The sequence below is a fragment of the Amblyraja radiata genome, chromosome 4, assembly GCF_010909765.2.
Source record: "Amblyraja radiata isolate CabotCenter1 chromosome 4, sAmbRad1.1.pri, whole genome shotgun sequence".
Classification (NCBI taxonomy): Eukaryota; Metazoa; Chordata; class Chondrichthyes; order Rajiformes; family Rajidae; genus Amblyraja; species Amblyraja radiata.
In genome coordinates, this window is record NC_045959.1 from 35579954 (window position 1) to 35595140 (window position 15187).

General features: G+C 42.7%; 1 protein-coding gene across 1 annotated transcript in view; it reads left to right on the plus strand.

Moving 5' to 3' along the window:
* csmd3 (CUB and Sushi multiple domains 3) overlaps positions 1–15187 on the plus strand; it is a 751933-nt gene that overhangs the window by 81451 nt on the left and 655295 nt on the right. The window contains 1 exon segment of the mRNA XM_033020379.1: positions 359–480. Coding sequence (XP_032876270.1) covers positions 359–480 — 122 coding nt within the window.

A 15187-nucleotide genomic window follows, 5' to 3' on the forward strand; every position in this document is an offset into this window, starting at 1 on the left:
ACTTTATAGACATAAAGCAAAGGTTCTTCAGCTCCACATTTTTATAATGCATTATTTTGATATAAAAATATTTTTTGAAAAAAGTGGATATGTGTAATAAAGTTATAACTGAAGCTCTATGCTGTTAAGTTTCTTAGTTCTTTGTATTAGCTGCTGTAATTCAATAGAAGAGTGATATAAAGCCTATTTTTTAAATTTCATTCAGAACTCTTTCTGCTCTTCTGCTAAAGTTACTGGTTACAGAACCAAAATGGGTAATCCTGGTGATGTTTTCTGAGAAAGTTCAATAGATATTTCTGGTCATTTTTGTTTCTTATCTGAGGCAGGTCACATCTAACAATCTTCTTCTCTTTTCCAGTGAAAACTTGTGGAGTTAATCTGAACGGTCCAGCTGGTAGCTTTGTGTCTCCCAATTTCCCTTTCCAATATGACAGCAATGCACAGTGTGTCTGGATAATAACAGCAATAAGTCCCAATAAGGTACGTGACAAACATGTATGCATTGAAATATGATTAAAGACACACCTTTGTTCAATGAAAAGGCAATGTTCACTGCGCTTAGGCGCAATATTGTACTGATAGCATTTTAAATGGTCGGAAATTCTTTTGGCTTGCGTGTATTTGCAACAAAATCATTAGCCTGATTGTTTTAGATTTTGCTAGTGACAGTTTTGCAGCAAAGCTTACTGTATCACCACCAGTTACCCACATGATTTTCATACATAGACACAAGATGCTGGAGTAACTCAGCGGGACAGGCAGCATCTCTGGAGAGAAGGAATGAGTGACATTTCTGCTCGAGACCCATCTTCAGACTCGACTCAAAACGTCACCTGATCCTTCTCTCCAGAGATGCTGCCTGTCCCGCAGAGTTACTCCAGCATTTTGTGTCTATCTTTGGTTTAGACCTGCATCTGCACTTCCTTCCTACATATGATCTGTATACATTATGTACCTGATATCCAAGGTAATGTCTCCTTCATATTATTGTTGAAATCTGTTGTCGTGTATTATGAAGAGATATCCCATCTTTATGTCTTTCAATCTGTCACCTCATTCATTGGAGGCTCTTAAACTAATTTAAGATTTCTCATAAAGCACCATAATGAGAGGCAAATTCACCCAGCAAATGGAGTAGGAGTGTAAGCAAGACTATTTATCCTTTAAATGCTTGACAACGTTATTGAGCTTGTAAAATTTATGGTTGTATAATGCCTTTGTGTCAAACAAAGGTGTTTTTTCTATAGAGTTTAAGTAAATACATCAATCATTTATGTATATATGTGTGTGTGTATGTGTACATAGGGATATTTATAATAACTGAATATCTATATTACTAAAAGTCTGATCTTGACTGCTTTTGGCCCACTGTGCTGCGATTTCCGAGAGAACGCCGCCACCTATGGCCGTCATTTTTGGCCACCTCGCTCAGAGCCCCCCTCCGCCTTCCGGGACCAGAGGATTTTTCCGATCGATGAAAAATCAGAGACATATTAATGTTTATTTTTTAATTTGCCATTCTCTCTGCTGACCCCGCTGGCGGCAGGGGGGAGGGACCTTAAATCCCGGAAGTGTAGTCCCTCACTCTGTCTCTGTCAGACCCAGGAAGTGAGAGGGTCATGGCTCTCTGAGCTGCGAATAACACTGAACGCACATCTACTCCACGGTGAGTCCCCTCGATGCGGCTGCCCAATTGTTTGCCTCGCCTTTTTAAAATGTTTGTGTTCACAAAATGAATTTTGGTTGTCAGGTGGCTGCTGCCCAATTGTTTGCCTCGCCTTTTTAAAAAGTTTGAGTTCACAAAATGTATTTTGGTTGTCGGGTGGCAGGTGCCCAATTGTTTGCCTTGCCATTTTAAAACGTTTGTGTTCACAAAATGAATTTTGGTTGTCGGGTTCCTGCTGCCCAATTGTTTACCTCCCCTTTTTTTAAAGTTTGTGTTCACAAAATGAATTTTGGTTGTCGAGTGGCTGCTGCCCAATTGTTTGCCTCGCCTTTTTAAAAAGTTTGTGTTCACAAAATGAATTTTGGTTGTCGGGTGGCTGCTGCCCAATTGTCTGCTTCGCCTTTTTAAAAAGTTTGTGTTCACAAAATGAATTTTGGTTGTCGGGTGGCTGCAGCCAAATTGTTTGCATTGGCTTGGCTTTTAAAATCATTGCAACAGTTGGCTGCCAGCCCAAGAATCCATTCGGCCCACAATGTCTATACTAGCCCTCTGAAACCAGTACCTTCGGCCTGCAACACCCATACTAGAGCAACAGAAAGCGCACCTCCCCCCCCCACTGGCGAGCAATATTGGAATTGGTTGAGAGGTGTAATATTGCCCTCCCGTGTGATGCTGTACACGGACATTAAAACCCGGAAGTGTTGTGCCTCACTCAGTCTCTGTAAGATGGAGGAAGCGAGAGGGTTACGTCTCTCTGAGCTGTGAATAACACTGAACACATGGCTACTCAACTGTGAGTGCCCTTAATGTGGTTTGAAAATGTAAATGTGGTTGCTTTGAAATCCTGTGCCGCAAATGGTTGTTGGTGGTTGTAACTGAACAACTTTCTGTTTGCACTGTATATTGATTTTAGATAAAACACTACCACTTACGGCTGTGATTTTTGGCCATCTTACTCAGTCCCCCTCCGCTCATTAGGTGCAGAGGATTCTTCCCATCAATGACAAATAAAAGTTTATTATTGTTTAAAAAAAATTGTTGAGAATCTCTGTCCTGTCAATCACGCCATGAAGGCCACGCCCCTTCTGGTGGGAGGGGGGAGGGATTATAAAACCCGGAAGTGTGGGTGTGGCTCAGTCTCTGCAAGATGGGGGAGAGGTCACGACTCTGAGCTGTGAATCAACTGAACAGACTGAATGTCTACTGAACTGTGAGTGTGGTGTTTATGTGGTGTTTTGTGTGGTTTTATGGTGGTTTCACCCTGCTTGAAATGGTATGAAACTGCATTTGAATGTGGTGGCCTTGCACCCTGCATGAAATGGTATGAAACTGCACTTGAATTCGGAGGCCTTGCACCCTGCTTGAAGTGGTAGGAAACTGCAATTGAATTTGGTGGCCTTGTACCCTGCTTGAAGTGGTAAGAAACTGCACTTGAATTTGGTTGCCTTGCACCCTGCTTGAAATGGTTGGAAACTGCATTTGAATTTGGTGGCCTTGCACCCTGCTTGAAATGGAATTTCAAGGAATTTCAAGGAATAGCCGAGAGTCAACTGCTCGCCCACCAGTCGTGAATGAGCTGCCAGCACATCAGGCTTGAGTGACGGAGCCGTCACCCAATAATCCATTTGGCCCACAATGTCCATACTAGCCCTGTGGAAACCAGTCCCTTCAGCCCACAATACCCATACTAGCACTCCAGATTGGCCACAAATATTGGATTTGGTGGAGAGTTGGAATATTGCGTTGGGAGAACCAGCCCTCCCGTGTGAACATGGGACCCCACGGGTCCCACTTAGTCTAGTATATATATATATTTATACTGTAGACACAAAATGCTGGAGTAACTCGGTGGGTGAGGCAGCATCTCTGGAGAGAAGGAATGGGCGAAGGGTCTCGACGCAAAACGTCGCCCATTCCTTCTCTCCAGAGATGCTGCCTCACCCGCTGAGTTACACCAGCATTTAGTGTCTACCTTCTATTTAAACCTGCATCTTCAGTTCTTTCTTACACACACACACATATACATACAAGCTTAACCCCTCACTCCTGAGCCGAGGATTCGCTATGCCCGTGGCTAGCCACCAGATGCTGCCACAACGTGACCATTGTTACCCCGAGACTTGATTATCTCAACACACTCCTTATCTCCTGACTGACCCCGTTCATTCCATCTCTGTGAACTCGAGGCCCTTCAAACCTCCACCATCCCAACAACTTCATTATAACATTCTCCTCTTTGTTTTTAACTCTCTTCATGACTCTCTTCTCTTCTCTTCTCCCTCCTCTCTCTGTAAACACCTCCGCTCCTACATACTTACAACAGAATTGAGTGGTGCAGTGGAGCTGCTGCCTAACAGGTTTGAGCCCATGGGCTCCTGCCCAAAAAAGACTTTGGGTCAGTTCTGACCTCCTCTATTGTCTGTGTAGAATTTGCTTGTTCTCCTTATGGTAAGGTGGTGGCCCCTAAACATATGTGAGTCGGTAGGTTGATTAGTCATTGTAAATTGCCCTTAGTGGTTGAGCCTGGTGAAACTTGGTGGAATGTGCGGAGAATGAAGTGGGATAATTATAAATGAGTACCTGATGGACACAATGGCCAAAGTGCCCATTTCCATGCTGTATGGCTAAGAAAACAATTTATTTTGTGTTCCATTAATTCTGTTATCTTGATTTTAATCACTCCACCATTGGTGGCTTAATCTGCAGCTATCAACACCAAGGTTATTCTCTTGCCAAGTTTATACTCTTGCCCTCTTATTCCTCAATTGGGACGATCCTTCTGTCTTCCTGTCTTGACCAATGTTCTCATAACTCCTGTTTTGACAAACATGAACTTTGTGCAATGTTTTTGAATGACCTTCTAGGGTTGTATTGCATTAAATTGCATTATACATACGAATTGATGTTGATCGAGTGAATATTTTCTTGTCACCGTTCATTTTATATAAATAGAAGTTGTTGTTTGTATTTCAATCCCAACCAATCTTCAATACTGAGGGCAAAGAATTATAGATTTTTGAGTGTGATATAATCTTAACTCAAAAATCTTTGGGAAGATTGTAAAACTTTTTGAGAGCTATGTCATTGAATGAAGGTTATTTTTCAATGGACCGTAGCTGCATTCAAAGCAGGGATGGGGGGACTTTTCTGCCATTATCTATAATTATACAGATGTGACAGACCTTTCATATAGCTATTGTAACAGCGAAAGGGCCTGTTCCACTTGTGCGACCTAATCCGCGAGTTTGCCCTCGACTCATGCTCGCAGCATGGTCGACACGTGGTCGTAGAAGGTCTTCGTAACTCTCTTTCATGCTCGAGAGTAGTCCCCACGTACACGAGGCCTCAGCTTGGTCACGGCGTATTTTTCAACATGTTGAACAATGCTCGCGAGTTAAAAAAGGTCGCCATGGAAAAAAATTGATACTTTTTTACTCGTATACTAAGCAAGGTGCCCCACTAGTGGGAGAGTCTAGGAGCAGGGACCATAATCTTAGAATAAAAAGACAAACCTTTAGAAAGGAGATGGGATGGAATTTATTTAGGTAAACTGTTGAATTCATTGGAACCCAAGTCAATGGATATTTTAAAAGCAGATATTGACAGATTCTTGACTAGTCAGGGTGTCAGGGGTTATGGGGTGGCCAGGAGAATGGGGTTGATAGGGAAATATAGATCAGCCATGATTGAATGGTAGAGTAGACGATGGGCAAAATGGCCTAATGCATCAATCTTTTCCAGACCCATCGATGCTTTCTGAATTTTTATGATCTCCTCTTATTTATAAAGAAAACAAGAATATAGATTCCAAATGAAGTCTGCATATTTTTTTCCCTCTTCAAACAAGCCAGTGATCCCAGGAATCAATCTGGTAATTGTTTTGCTGTAGACCCTTGGCAGCAACTGTATTTCAGAAAAGGAGAGCAAATCTATGGTTTCATTTGTAATCTATAAAGCTACAGCTAAGCACCTCTGCTCTTGTGCTCAAATCATCTTGGGGGAAAAAAAGCCACCATCCATTTTCCTTCCTGATCTTTTACTTTATCTGCATGTAAACTTTCTGTGCCTTGTGTACAAGATCGCTTAGTTCCCTTTGAACATAAACGTATTTAAATATTTCATCACTTAAAAGATATTTTTAATGTATCAACATGAAATATCATGAATATCTGCCAGCATTCCACTAGAAGCCACTGAATCAATCAATGCATCTAAAATGGATGTTTTCATCTGACCTTCAGTCTTAAATATGTTATTTCTAGAGCACAATACATGGAACAGTACAGAAGATAGACACAAAATGCTGGAGTAACTCAGCGGGCCAGGCGGCATCTCTGGAGAGAAGAAATGGGTGACGTTTCGTGTCGAGACGTCTCGACCCGAAACGTCACCCATCCCTTCTCTCCAGAGATGCTGCTTGTCCCGCTGAGCTACTCCAGCATTTTGTGTCTATCTTCAGTTTAAACCAGCATCTGCAGTTCCTTCCTACACATGGAAGAGTATAACACAGGAACAGGTCCTTCAGCGCACAATGTCCATGACGAACACTTTGCCAATTTAAAATAACCTCCTTTGCCTGCACTTGATCCATATCCTTCCATTCCCTGCATATTCATATGGCCATCTAAACACCTCTTAAATGTCACTATTGTAGAGGTCTCCACCATCACCCTGGCAGCGCATTCCAGGCACCAACCACTCTGTGTAAAAAAAAAACTTGGCCTGCACATCTTCTTAAAACTTTGCTTCTCTCACCTTGAAACTACATCCTCTAGTCTTCAACATTTATTAAATGTGGAAAGCGGTTCTGATAGTTACCTATTCTATGCCCATCATAATTTTATGGACAGTAGACAATAGACAATAGGTGAAGGAGTGAGCCATTTGGCCCTTCGAGCCAGCGTCACCATTCACTGTGATCATGGTTCATCATCCATATTCTTTACCCCGTTCCTGCCTTCTCACCATATCCCCTGACTCCATTATCGTTAAGAGCTCTATCTAACTCTCTCTTGAAAGCATCCAGAGAATTGGCCTCCACTGCCTTCAAAGGCAGCGAATTCCACAGATTCACAACTCTCTGGGTGAAAACGTTTTTCCTCATCTCAGTTCTAAATGGCTTACCACTTATTCTTATACTGTGGCCCCTGGTTCTGGACTCCCTGAACATCGGGAACATGTTTCCTGCCTCTAGTGTGTCCAATCCCTTAATAATCTCAATAATTTCAATAAGATATCCTCTCATCCTTCTAAACTCCAGAGTATACAAGCCCAGCCGCTCCATCCTATCCACATATGTCCGTCCCGCCATCCCGGGAATTAACCTCATGAACCCACACTGCACTCCCTCAATAGCAAGAATATCGTTTCTCAAATTTTGAGACCAAAATGGCACACAATACTCCAGGTGTGGTCTCACTAAGGCCCTGTACAACTGCAGAAGGATCTCTTTGCTCCTATACTTAACTCCTCTTGTTATGTATAAAATCAGGTCTTCCACATTCCAAAAGAAAACAATTGTGCCAACATGGCAGCAGTCTGTTTCTCAGGTTTTTTGGGAATCACCTCCCAAAATCTGAAGTACAACATCAAGGTTTTCCATTGGCAACATATCCAAGATCCAACAAAGCTCCCAAACTTCTTGTTTACAAAACTGCCCTTTCTTCACTACCCTGGGCATGCAACATTACTACCAAATCATTTGGATGTCTCTTCACGAAGATGTTACAAGGCGCCCAGTGCAAATGACACCAGGGACTTAAAACAAAGAGGTCAACATTACCTCGGTGTTCTAGCATTAAGCTGCACCGCTGGAATCATTGGTCTTACTTTATGGTTTTTAAATGTCCAATGATCAGAGACATTTAAAAGTTACTAGACCAAGGAGGACCCATTGGGTTGCTGAGGGGAGGGGGGGGGGGTGCCTGTGGCATCACAATCAAACACTAACCACCCCCCACACACACACACTAACCCCCCCCCCCGATATTATATTAATATTCATTTGCTCCTTTTCCCCCATCCCCCGCGCTATCCACTCAAGCATAGCCCCCAACTGTGCAGGCGTGGCTCGAGGGGGAGATGGGGGGGGGGGGGGTGGGGGGGGTTGAGATTGAGAGGGAGGGGGGTAGAGAGGGAGAGGGAGGGGGGTGGAGAGGGGGAGGGGGAGGGGGTAGAGAGGGTGAGGGCGGAGAGAGGGAGATGGGGAGGGGGTAGAGATGGAGAGAGTGAGGGGGGAAGAGAGGGAGGGGGACGAGGGTAGAGAGGGAGATGGGGGGTAGAGAAGGGGAGGGTGAGGGGGTGGAGAGGGTGAGGGGGTAGTGAGGGAGTGGGAGGGGGTAGAGAGGGAGAGGGAGAGGGAGGAGGTAGAGATTGAGGGGTAGGACATTTCAGGCCTCTGCTGTGTGCCACAGCAAAGTTGCTGTGCTTTACATACTGACTCATTGGATTGTTCAGTGAGCATAATCAGTCCTCTGGTTGTGGACCTCTAAATTGAAACAGAACAGCATCTTCCCCACGGCTCCCAGATTCTGAAACAAAACACCTCTTTCACTCTCCTTCTGCGAAGTGCTACCGCGTACTCTTATTCTACATTATTTGCTTATTCTGATTTTGTACTTAAGGTTTTTTGTTGCTGTTCCTCCCCAACGGTCGATGTCCCCAACAGTATATTCCCCTACATATTTACACCACCCCAAAAGCATTACCACAAGCTTCTCTGGATTTAATTCAATTTGCCCTTTGTCTGCTCAACTGACCAGACCATATATATTTCCTGCAGTCTTAAGGGCCTATCCCACTCGGGCGTCATTTGAGCGTCATTTACGTGACATCATTTACGCGTCACGACGCACACGTGATGTGCGCATGGCGTGCATTACGCGTGCATGGTGTGTGGTGACGTAGGCAGTGACGTGCAGTCGCGCGCGGCGCCCCAGGATTTTGGGATTCACAAAATCTTCGCACGCCACCTGCATGACGCGCAAATGACGCCCAAGTGGGATAGGCCCTTTATGCTTCCTCCAAACTTTTAACCACCGCTCGTCCTTGGGTTTCCAAATACGTCAGGTTTGGTTTTGGAATACGTGCTGAGATCTATTATTACTGAGAGTGTTAATTACTTCATTGTTTATTGTCATCCAAATATGAATATGACAGGACTATGAAGTTCAGCTGTGAATCTTTTCTTGTGGGATCATTAAGATGTCCTGTTGATCTTTTTCAAGTAGCAGTGTGGTAACTTTGCTAGACTGCCATGTCACCTTTATGTGTGCCTAGTGCTGCTCTTGACATTCTGTTGTGCACTCCTTATCATTGCCTTACCTTGATAATCGCGGGGTTGTGGGGTAGACTGACTTCCCTCCCCTCCCCCCCTCCCCAATCTTTGCACATCCCCAATCCTTTCCACTCATCGCTTTAATTTCATGTTTCATGTATTTTTTTTTTTATGACTGTTGGCAGACTAATTTCCCTCCTGGGATAAATAAAGTTTTATAGTATCATATATAATGTAGAGGAAGCAGTTTAAACAACGATGAATTTGTTGATTGTTTTGCAGCTGTAAGTCTAGTGCGCCTGATGAATGCCCATTTTAGTCATCAAATCTGTAACGCATCTGTCCCGTTACATTATATTCTTGCAACATAGCATGATGCCCTGATTTAATAAATGACACTTACCTTCTACACTGTGCTACTAACGTACTACCAGTATTGTCATGGGCACTCGCATCTGCAACAAGTCGACAAGTGAGAATGACATTTAAGATTAATTCCTCATTTCTTTTGCTATCTGACCAAAAAAAAAATCCAGAACACACAGCACTTAGTACAGTATATCTGCATTATTTTTTCTTGGAACATTAAAAGATTCCATCTAACATTGGCTTTGTAATTTAATTTAAGTATACCTTTTATTTTTAATAAGAATTTATCAATTTTACAATTGTTCTTTATATCAACCTACTACTTTTCCTTTAGAGTCATAGTCATAGTCATAGAGCATGGAAACAGCATGGAAACAGGCCCTTCAGCCCAACCTGCCCACACCGGCCAACATGTCCCAGCTACACTAGTCCCATCTGCCCATGTTTGGTCCATATCCCTCCAAGCCTGTCCTATCCATGCACCTGTCTAACCATTTCTTAAATGTTGGGATAGTCCCAGCCTCAACTACCTCCTCTGGAAGTTTGTTCTGTACACCCACCACCCTTTGTGTGAAAAAGTTGCCCCTCAGATTCCTATTAAATATTTTCTCCTTCACCTTAAACCTATGTCCTCTTGTCCTCGGTTCACCTACTCTGGGCAAGAAACCATGTGCATCTACCCAATCTATTCCTCTCATATGAGAGAAACATACGAGAGAAACCTTAGATTCTGGATCTCCTCACACCCTTCTCAATTTTTATAATGTCAGATTTTGACAGCTTCTTCAGGAGCTTGAGACCTGAGGAGATGATTAAAATCTGTTCTTCGTGTAAAGCTTTGATGCAAAACAATGTTGTGGTATGGGGTTAGGAGGGAGAGGTAGATCAGCCATGATTGAATGGCGGAATATTCTTGTTGGACCGAATGGCTTAATTCTACTCCTATCACTTATGCTCTTGACCCCACCCTTTGCAGTCTGTGAACCTGTCAGCAATTGATCTGGTTTACTCTGCAAGTCGAGCTGAGAAAATGCCTTTCAGCAAATTAATTACACAAAGTTGTACTATTTTGCTTAATGCTCTGGATCTCATCCGTAAGGGAATTTTGGATTGTTGGGGTATCATGAAAACATTCATTGGTCGGCTGAGCATTGCACATTTAACGCACCATATTGCACATTTAAAGCACCATCAAAGCATTTCTATGCCATCTCCTCTCACTGTTCATTTGATTCTCGAGAGTTTAAGAGCTATTTTGAAACGCACTAAGAGACTTTTTGGAACAATTTGTTAAGACTGCAACAACATTTGAGAACCTTTACTCTGGCAATTCTCATGGTATATCACCAAGGAAAGGGAATGCCTTGTTACTCCATGTTATGGGACAGTTAATAGTCAGTCACCAGGGAATAGCTTGATCATGAGGAATCTTGCTCTGAGTTCCCTCTTGGGCTGCAGGTTGAAGAAAATTAAGCCAGACAGAAGGGCATCTTCAGTTCCAATCCATAGGGTGATCGGAGTGAAGGGAATTATTTCCTAATGCTACATTGCATCCATTCTCTTCTGAGCCTCCAGAGACATGCAGAAGAAACTGTTCCCGCACTTTAGTCTAGCGACCATTCTGAAAGGTGTTAAGGGCCTGTCCCACTTTCCCGAGTCCTCTGCTGAGTCCTCTGCTGAGTTGAAAGGATCTTAAAAAAAAATCAAGATTTTTGTGATCTACAAACTCTTCCTCCCGACTATCTTTTTACTCATGGACATTCTCCAAGTTTGAATCAAGGGGAAAACTCAGGAGAATTCATGAGTAACTCGGGAAAGTGCGACAGGCCCTTTATCGTGTGTCAGCACAAGTATTTCTCACCTTGAGTGTGCACATAGTGCCCATAAATACTGCTGTTATCAGTGGCCAAATATCCAATTCAAGCATGTCCAGCCAATTTCTAATTATGATAATCAGCAATGAAGGTCAAAGTTACTGGTCAGAATATTCCTTCATGAAGGCGTATCATAAATTCACAAAATTCACTGAGCATCATATTATACCAAAACAAACCCGTATAATTCCTTTTCATGCACATAATCTGTTTTTGGTGTAGTTCATTTCTTAAATGCGAAAGTTTTGTCTTTTCCGCATTGTTAAAGTACACAATTGTAAATACCAATTGTCTTCTGATTTATTAAAGTTAGCCATCTCTATCATGTCTGAAATCCAGTGTCATGGAATCTTTGATAAAGATTGCCAACCCTTCCCACAACCTCTCCATTTCTACTTTTGCTTGCACTAGGTTCCCATGATTGATATTGCAATATTCCATTTGTTGTTTGCTTACTAATTTTATTCAAAATATATTTATTTACATGTGTGCTTGACTGGCGATTATAACCTCCACTATTATTTTATTATATTCCTTTCTGTTCCTTCTATTTTTCCCCTCCTTTCTTATTTCTGCACTCTAAAGAATTGTCATTGCTATTGCTATTGCTATTGCACATATTCTTTACTTGCATTTTCTGAAAACATTTGCTTGTCTACTGCAGGACTTGCTTTGTTCTGCTGAAACCAACAATGATGAAGGTGATTGTGGTGACAATGGTCATTGAAGAGGGTAGTAAATGTTGTCAGCTTGAACTTTAATAAGGCAGTTGATGAAGTTCCTCATGGTAGACAATACTACAGGTGTGATCTCATCAGGGCCCAGAATGACCTCTTTGCTCCTAAACTCAAATCTTCTATCTACACTATCTATACCTATCATAATCTTATATACTTCTATCGTCTCCCCTGAATCTCCGAGGCTCCAGAGAAAACAATCCATGTTTTTCCAACTTCTTCAAATACCCTCCAATGTATGCAGCATTCTTGTAAACCTTTTCGGTGTCCTCTCCAAAGCCTCTACATCCTTTCTGTAACTGCACACAATACTCCAAATGCAGCCCAACCAAAGTTTTATAAAACTGCAACATAACTTCCTGACTTTTATACTCAAAGCCCTGCTGATGAGGGCAAACCTACCAAATGCCTTCTTTGCCCCTCCAACTATTTGTGTTGCTATTTTCAGGGAGTTATGGACCCAGATTCCTAGATTTCCCTGTGCATCAAGGATTTTAATGGTCTTGCCATTAAACTGTTTATTTTCCCCTTAAATTCGACCTCCTAAAATACAATACCTCTCACTTGCTTGGGTTAAACTCCACATGCCATTTTTCTGCCCATTTTTACAGCTGATCTCAATTCCACTGTATACTGTAATGGTTTTCCTCACTGTCTGCAACTCCATCAATTTGTGAGGTGCCTGCAGATTTACTAACCAGCTCATCCACATTCATGTCCAGCTCATTTAGATAAGGTCACAACACAGCTCATTGCAGAACTCCACTGGTCACAGACATCCGGCCAGGATACTAGTCTTCCACTACAGCGCTCCAACTTCTGTGAGAAGAAAATGTAACCCTACTTTTTAGGAAAGGAGAGAGAGAGAGAAAATAGGGATTTATAGACCAGTTAGCCTGACACCAGTAGTGGGGAAGATGCTTGAGTCGATTATTTGAAGATGTACCGTAATAGCAGTGCATTTGGAAAGCAGTGACAGGATCAGTCAAAGTCAGCATAGAATTATGAAGGGGAAATCATGCTTGACTAATCTTCTGGAATTATTTGTGGATGCAACAAGTAGAATGGATAGGGGAGAACCAGTGGATGCAACAAGTAGAATGGATAGGGGAGAACCAGTGGATGCGGTGATAGCAAGAATATTCTTGCTATTGAGGGAGTGAAGCATAGGTTCACCAGGTTAATTCTCGGGATGGCGGGACTGACATATGATGAAAGAATAGATTGTCTGGGCTTATATTCACTGGAATTTAGAGGGATGAGAGGCAATCTTATCGAAAAAAGTAAAATTATTATGGAATTGGACAGGCTAGATGCAGAGAAAATGTTCCTGATGTTGGGGGAGTCCAGTACCAGCGATCATAGTTTAAGAATAAGGGGTAGGCCTTTTAAGACTGAGTTGAGGAAAAACTTTTTCACCCAGAGAGTTGTGAATTTGTGGAAGGTAGTGGAGGCCAATTCACTGGATATAATCAAGAAAGAGTTGGATATAGCTCTTAGGGTTAATGGAATCATGGGATATGGGGAGAAAGTATGAACGGGGTACTGATTCTGGATGATCAGCCATGATCATATTGCGTGACGGTGCTGGCTCGAAGGGCCAAATGGCCTTCAGCTGCACCTATATTCTATGTTTCTATAAGTTCTGAATCCAAGCAAGCAGATCACAGTGGATCACATGCACGTTAATATTCTGGATCATCCTACTATGAGGGACATTATCCAATACCTTAATAAAATCCTTGCAGATAATATTAGACTCTGAACATAATTGATGTACATAGGGATATTGGGGTTGAAGATCAATGCTTCCTGAAAGTGACAAGGCGTATGGTATTCATTATTTATATGGAATTCAATGTTTGCCTTTATTATTGGGGCATTGAGTATAAGAATCAGGAAGACAGGCATTTAAGAGTTGTTTAGATAGGCACATGAATATATGTATAGAGAGAATAGAATGATAAGAATAATTTGCAGGTTAAGTAGATTAGTTTAATATGGCAGTGGAGCAATTTGGCATCTTATTAAGCACAGACATTGTGGGCTGAAGGGCCTTTTCCTGTGCCACTGTGTTGATTTATGTCCTATTCGGCCTGGTCTGTTCTATCCTAGAAATGTTCCTCATGTCCCAGAAATTTGAAACCTGATTCAAGTGTAGTGTACTATTTATGCTTCAGTTCTCATCAGTTATTAACCTCGTCATTCCTGATGTTCCCGCCATAGATAGAAAAATGTAGTTGTTCCCTTCTCATTTCTTGTAAAGAACAATCATCCTTTAGATTTTCAGTACAAGATTTTTTTCACCTGCATGTTATGTTTTCTTCTGCCATCCCACTCAATTTTCAAATGTAAAAAAAACTACTTTTATTGGGAAGGTCAGTCAAGACAAATATTCCATTGAAATAATGGAGGTGTGGTGTTCGAGTAAATGTTTTCAAGGAATTTGCACTACTTCAACCAGTTCTAATAAAGAATCAAATACACAGGACAAGATGTTAAGAAGTCCCTTGTGCCAATAGGTGGGGAGCATTTCACGACATTCGTTGATCATCCTGAAGAGTGGTAGACGCTCAACATCTGTGGGGGGGGGATACGTATATCTTGGCCTGGGTAACCTTCAGGACAGTTGGGCACAGGACACATCATCAGTAGTGTATCCTTGCATCACTGGGTGTTTCGGCCTTTTAACACTATACACCCTCCACAAGGGCGGCCCGCTGCAGGATGATCAGCCCTCAGCGCGTGTCCCGTGTCAAACCGTCCCAAAGATTCACCCTGAAATACTTGGGGCCCAGCATGGGTCTTTCCGCTTGAGCCAAATCCACCGGCTGCTTCTTTCAGCCGCCTCTGAGAGTGATCTTATGGTCTTCCGCAGAGCCTGACCGTGGATTCCAAGCTCCTTCAGCAGTCTGATGGTAGATGACGCAACAAATCCTCTGCATCCCACTTCAACTGGATAGACTTTGGTGTTCCAGCCACGCTGCGTTGCCTCTGCTGCAAGCTCTGCGTAACGCAGCTTCTTACGCTCATAGGCCTCCTCAACAGAGTTCTCCCATGGAACTGTGAGCTCTATGATGTAAGCAGTCTTCTGTGAAGGGGACCAGAACACCAAGTCTGGCCTGAGGTTGGTGGAAGCAATTTCAGGTGGAAAAACTAGTTGTCGGCCGATGTCCGCCAGCATCCTCCAGTCGCGGGCCCTGCATAGGTTTCCTTCTTCTGATCTGGTGGAAGGATGTTTAGATGTTTTCTGTCCTTCTCGGAC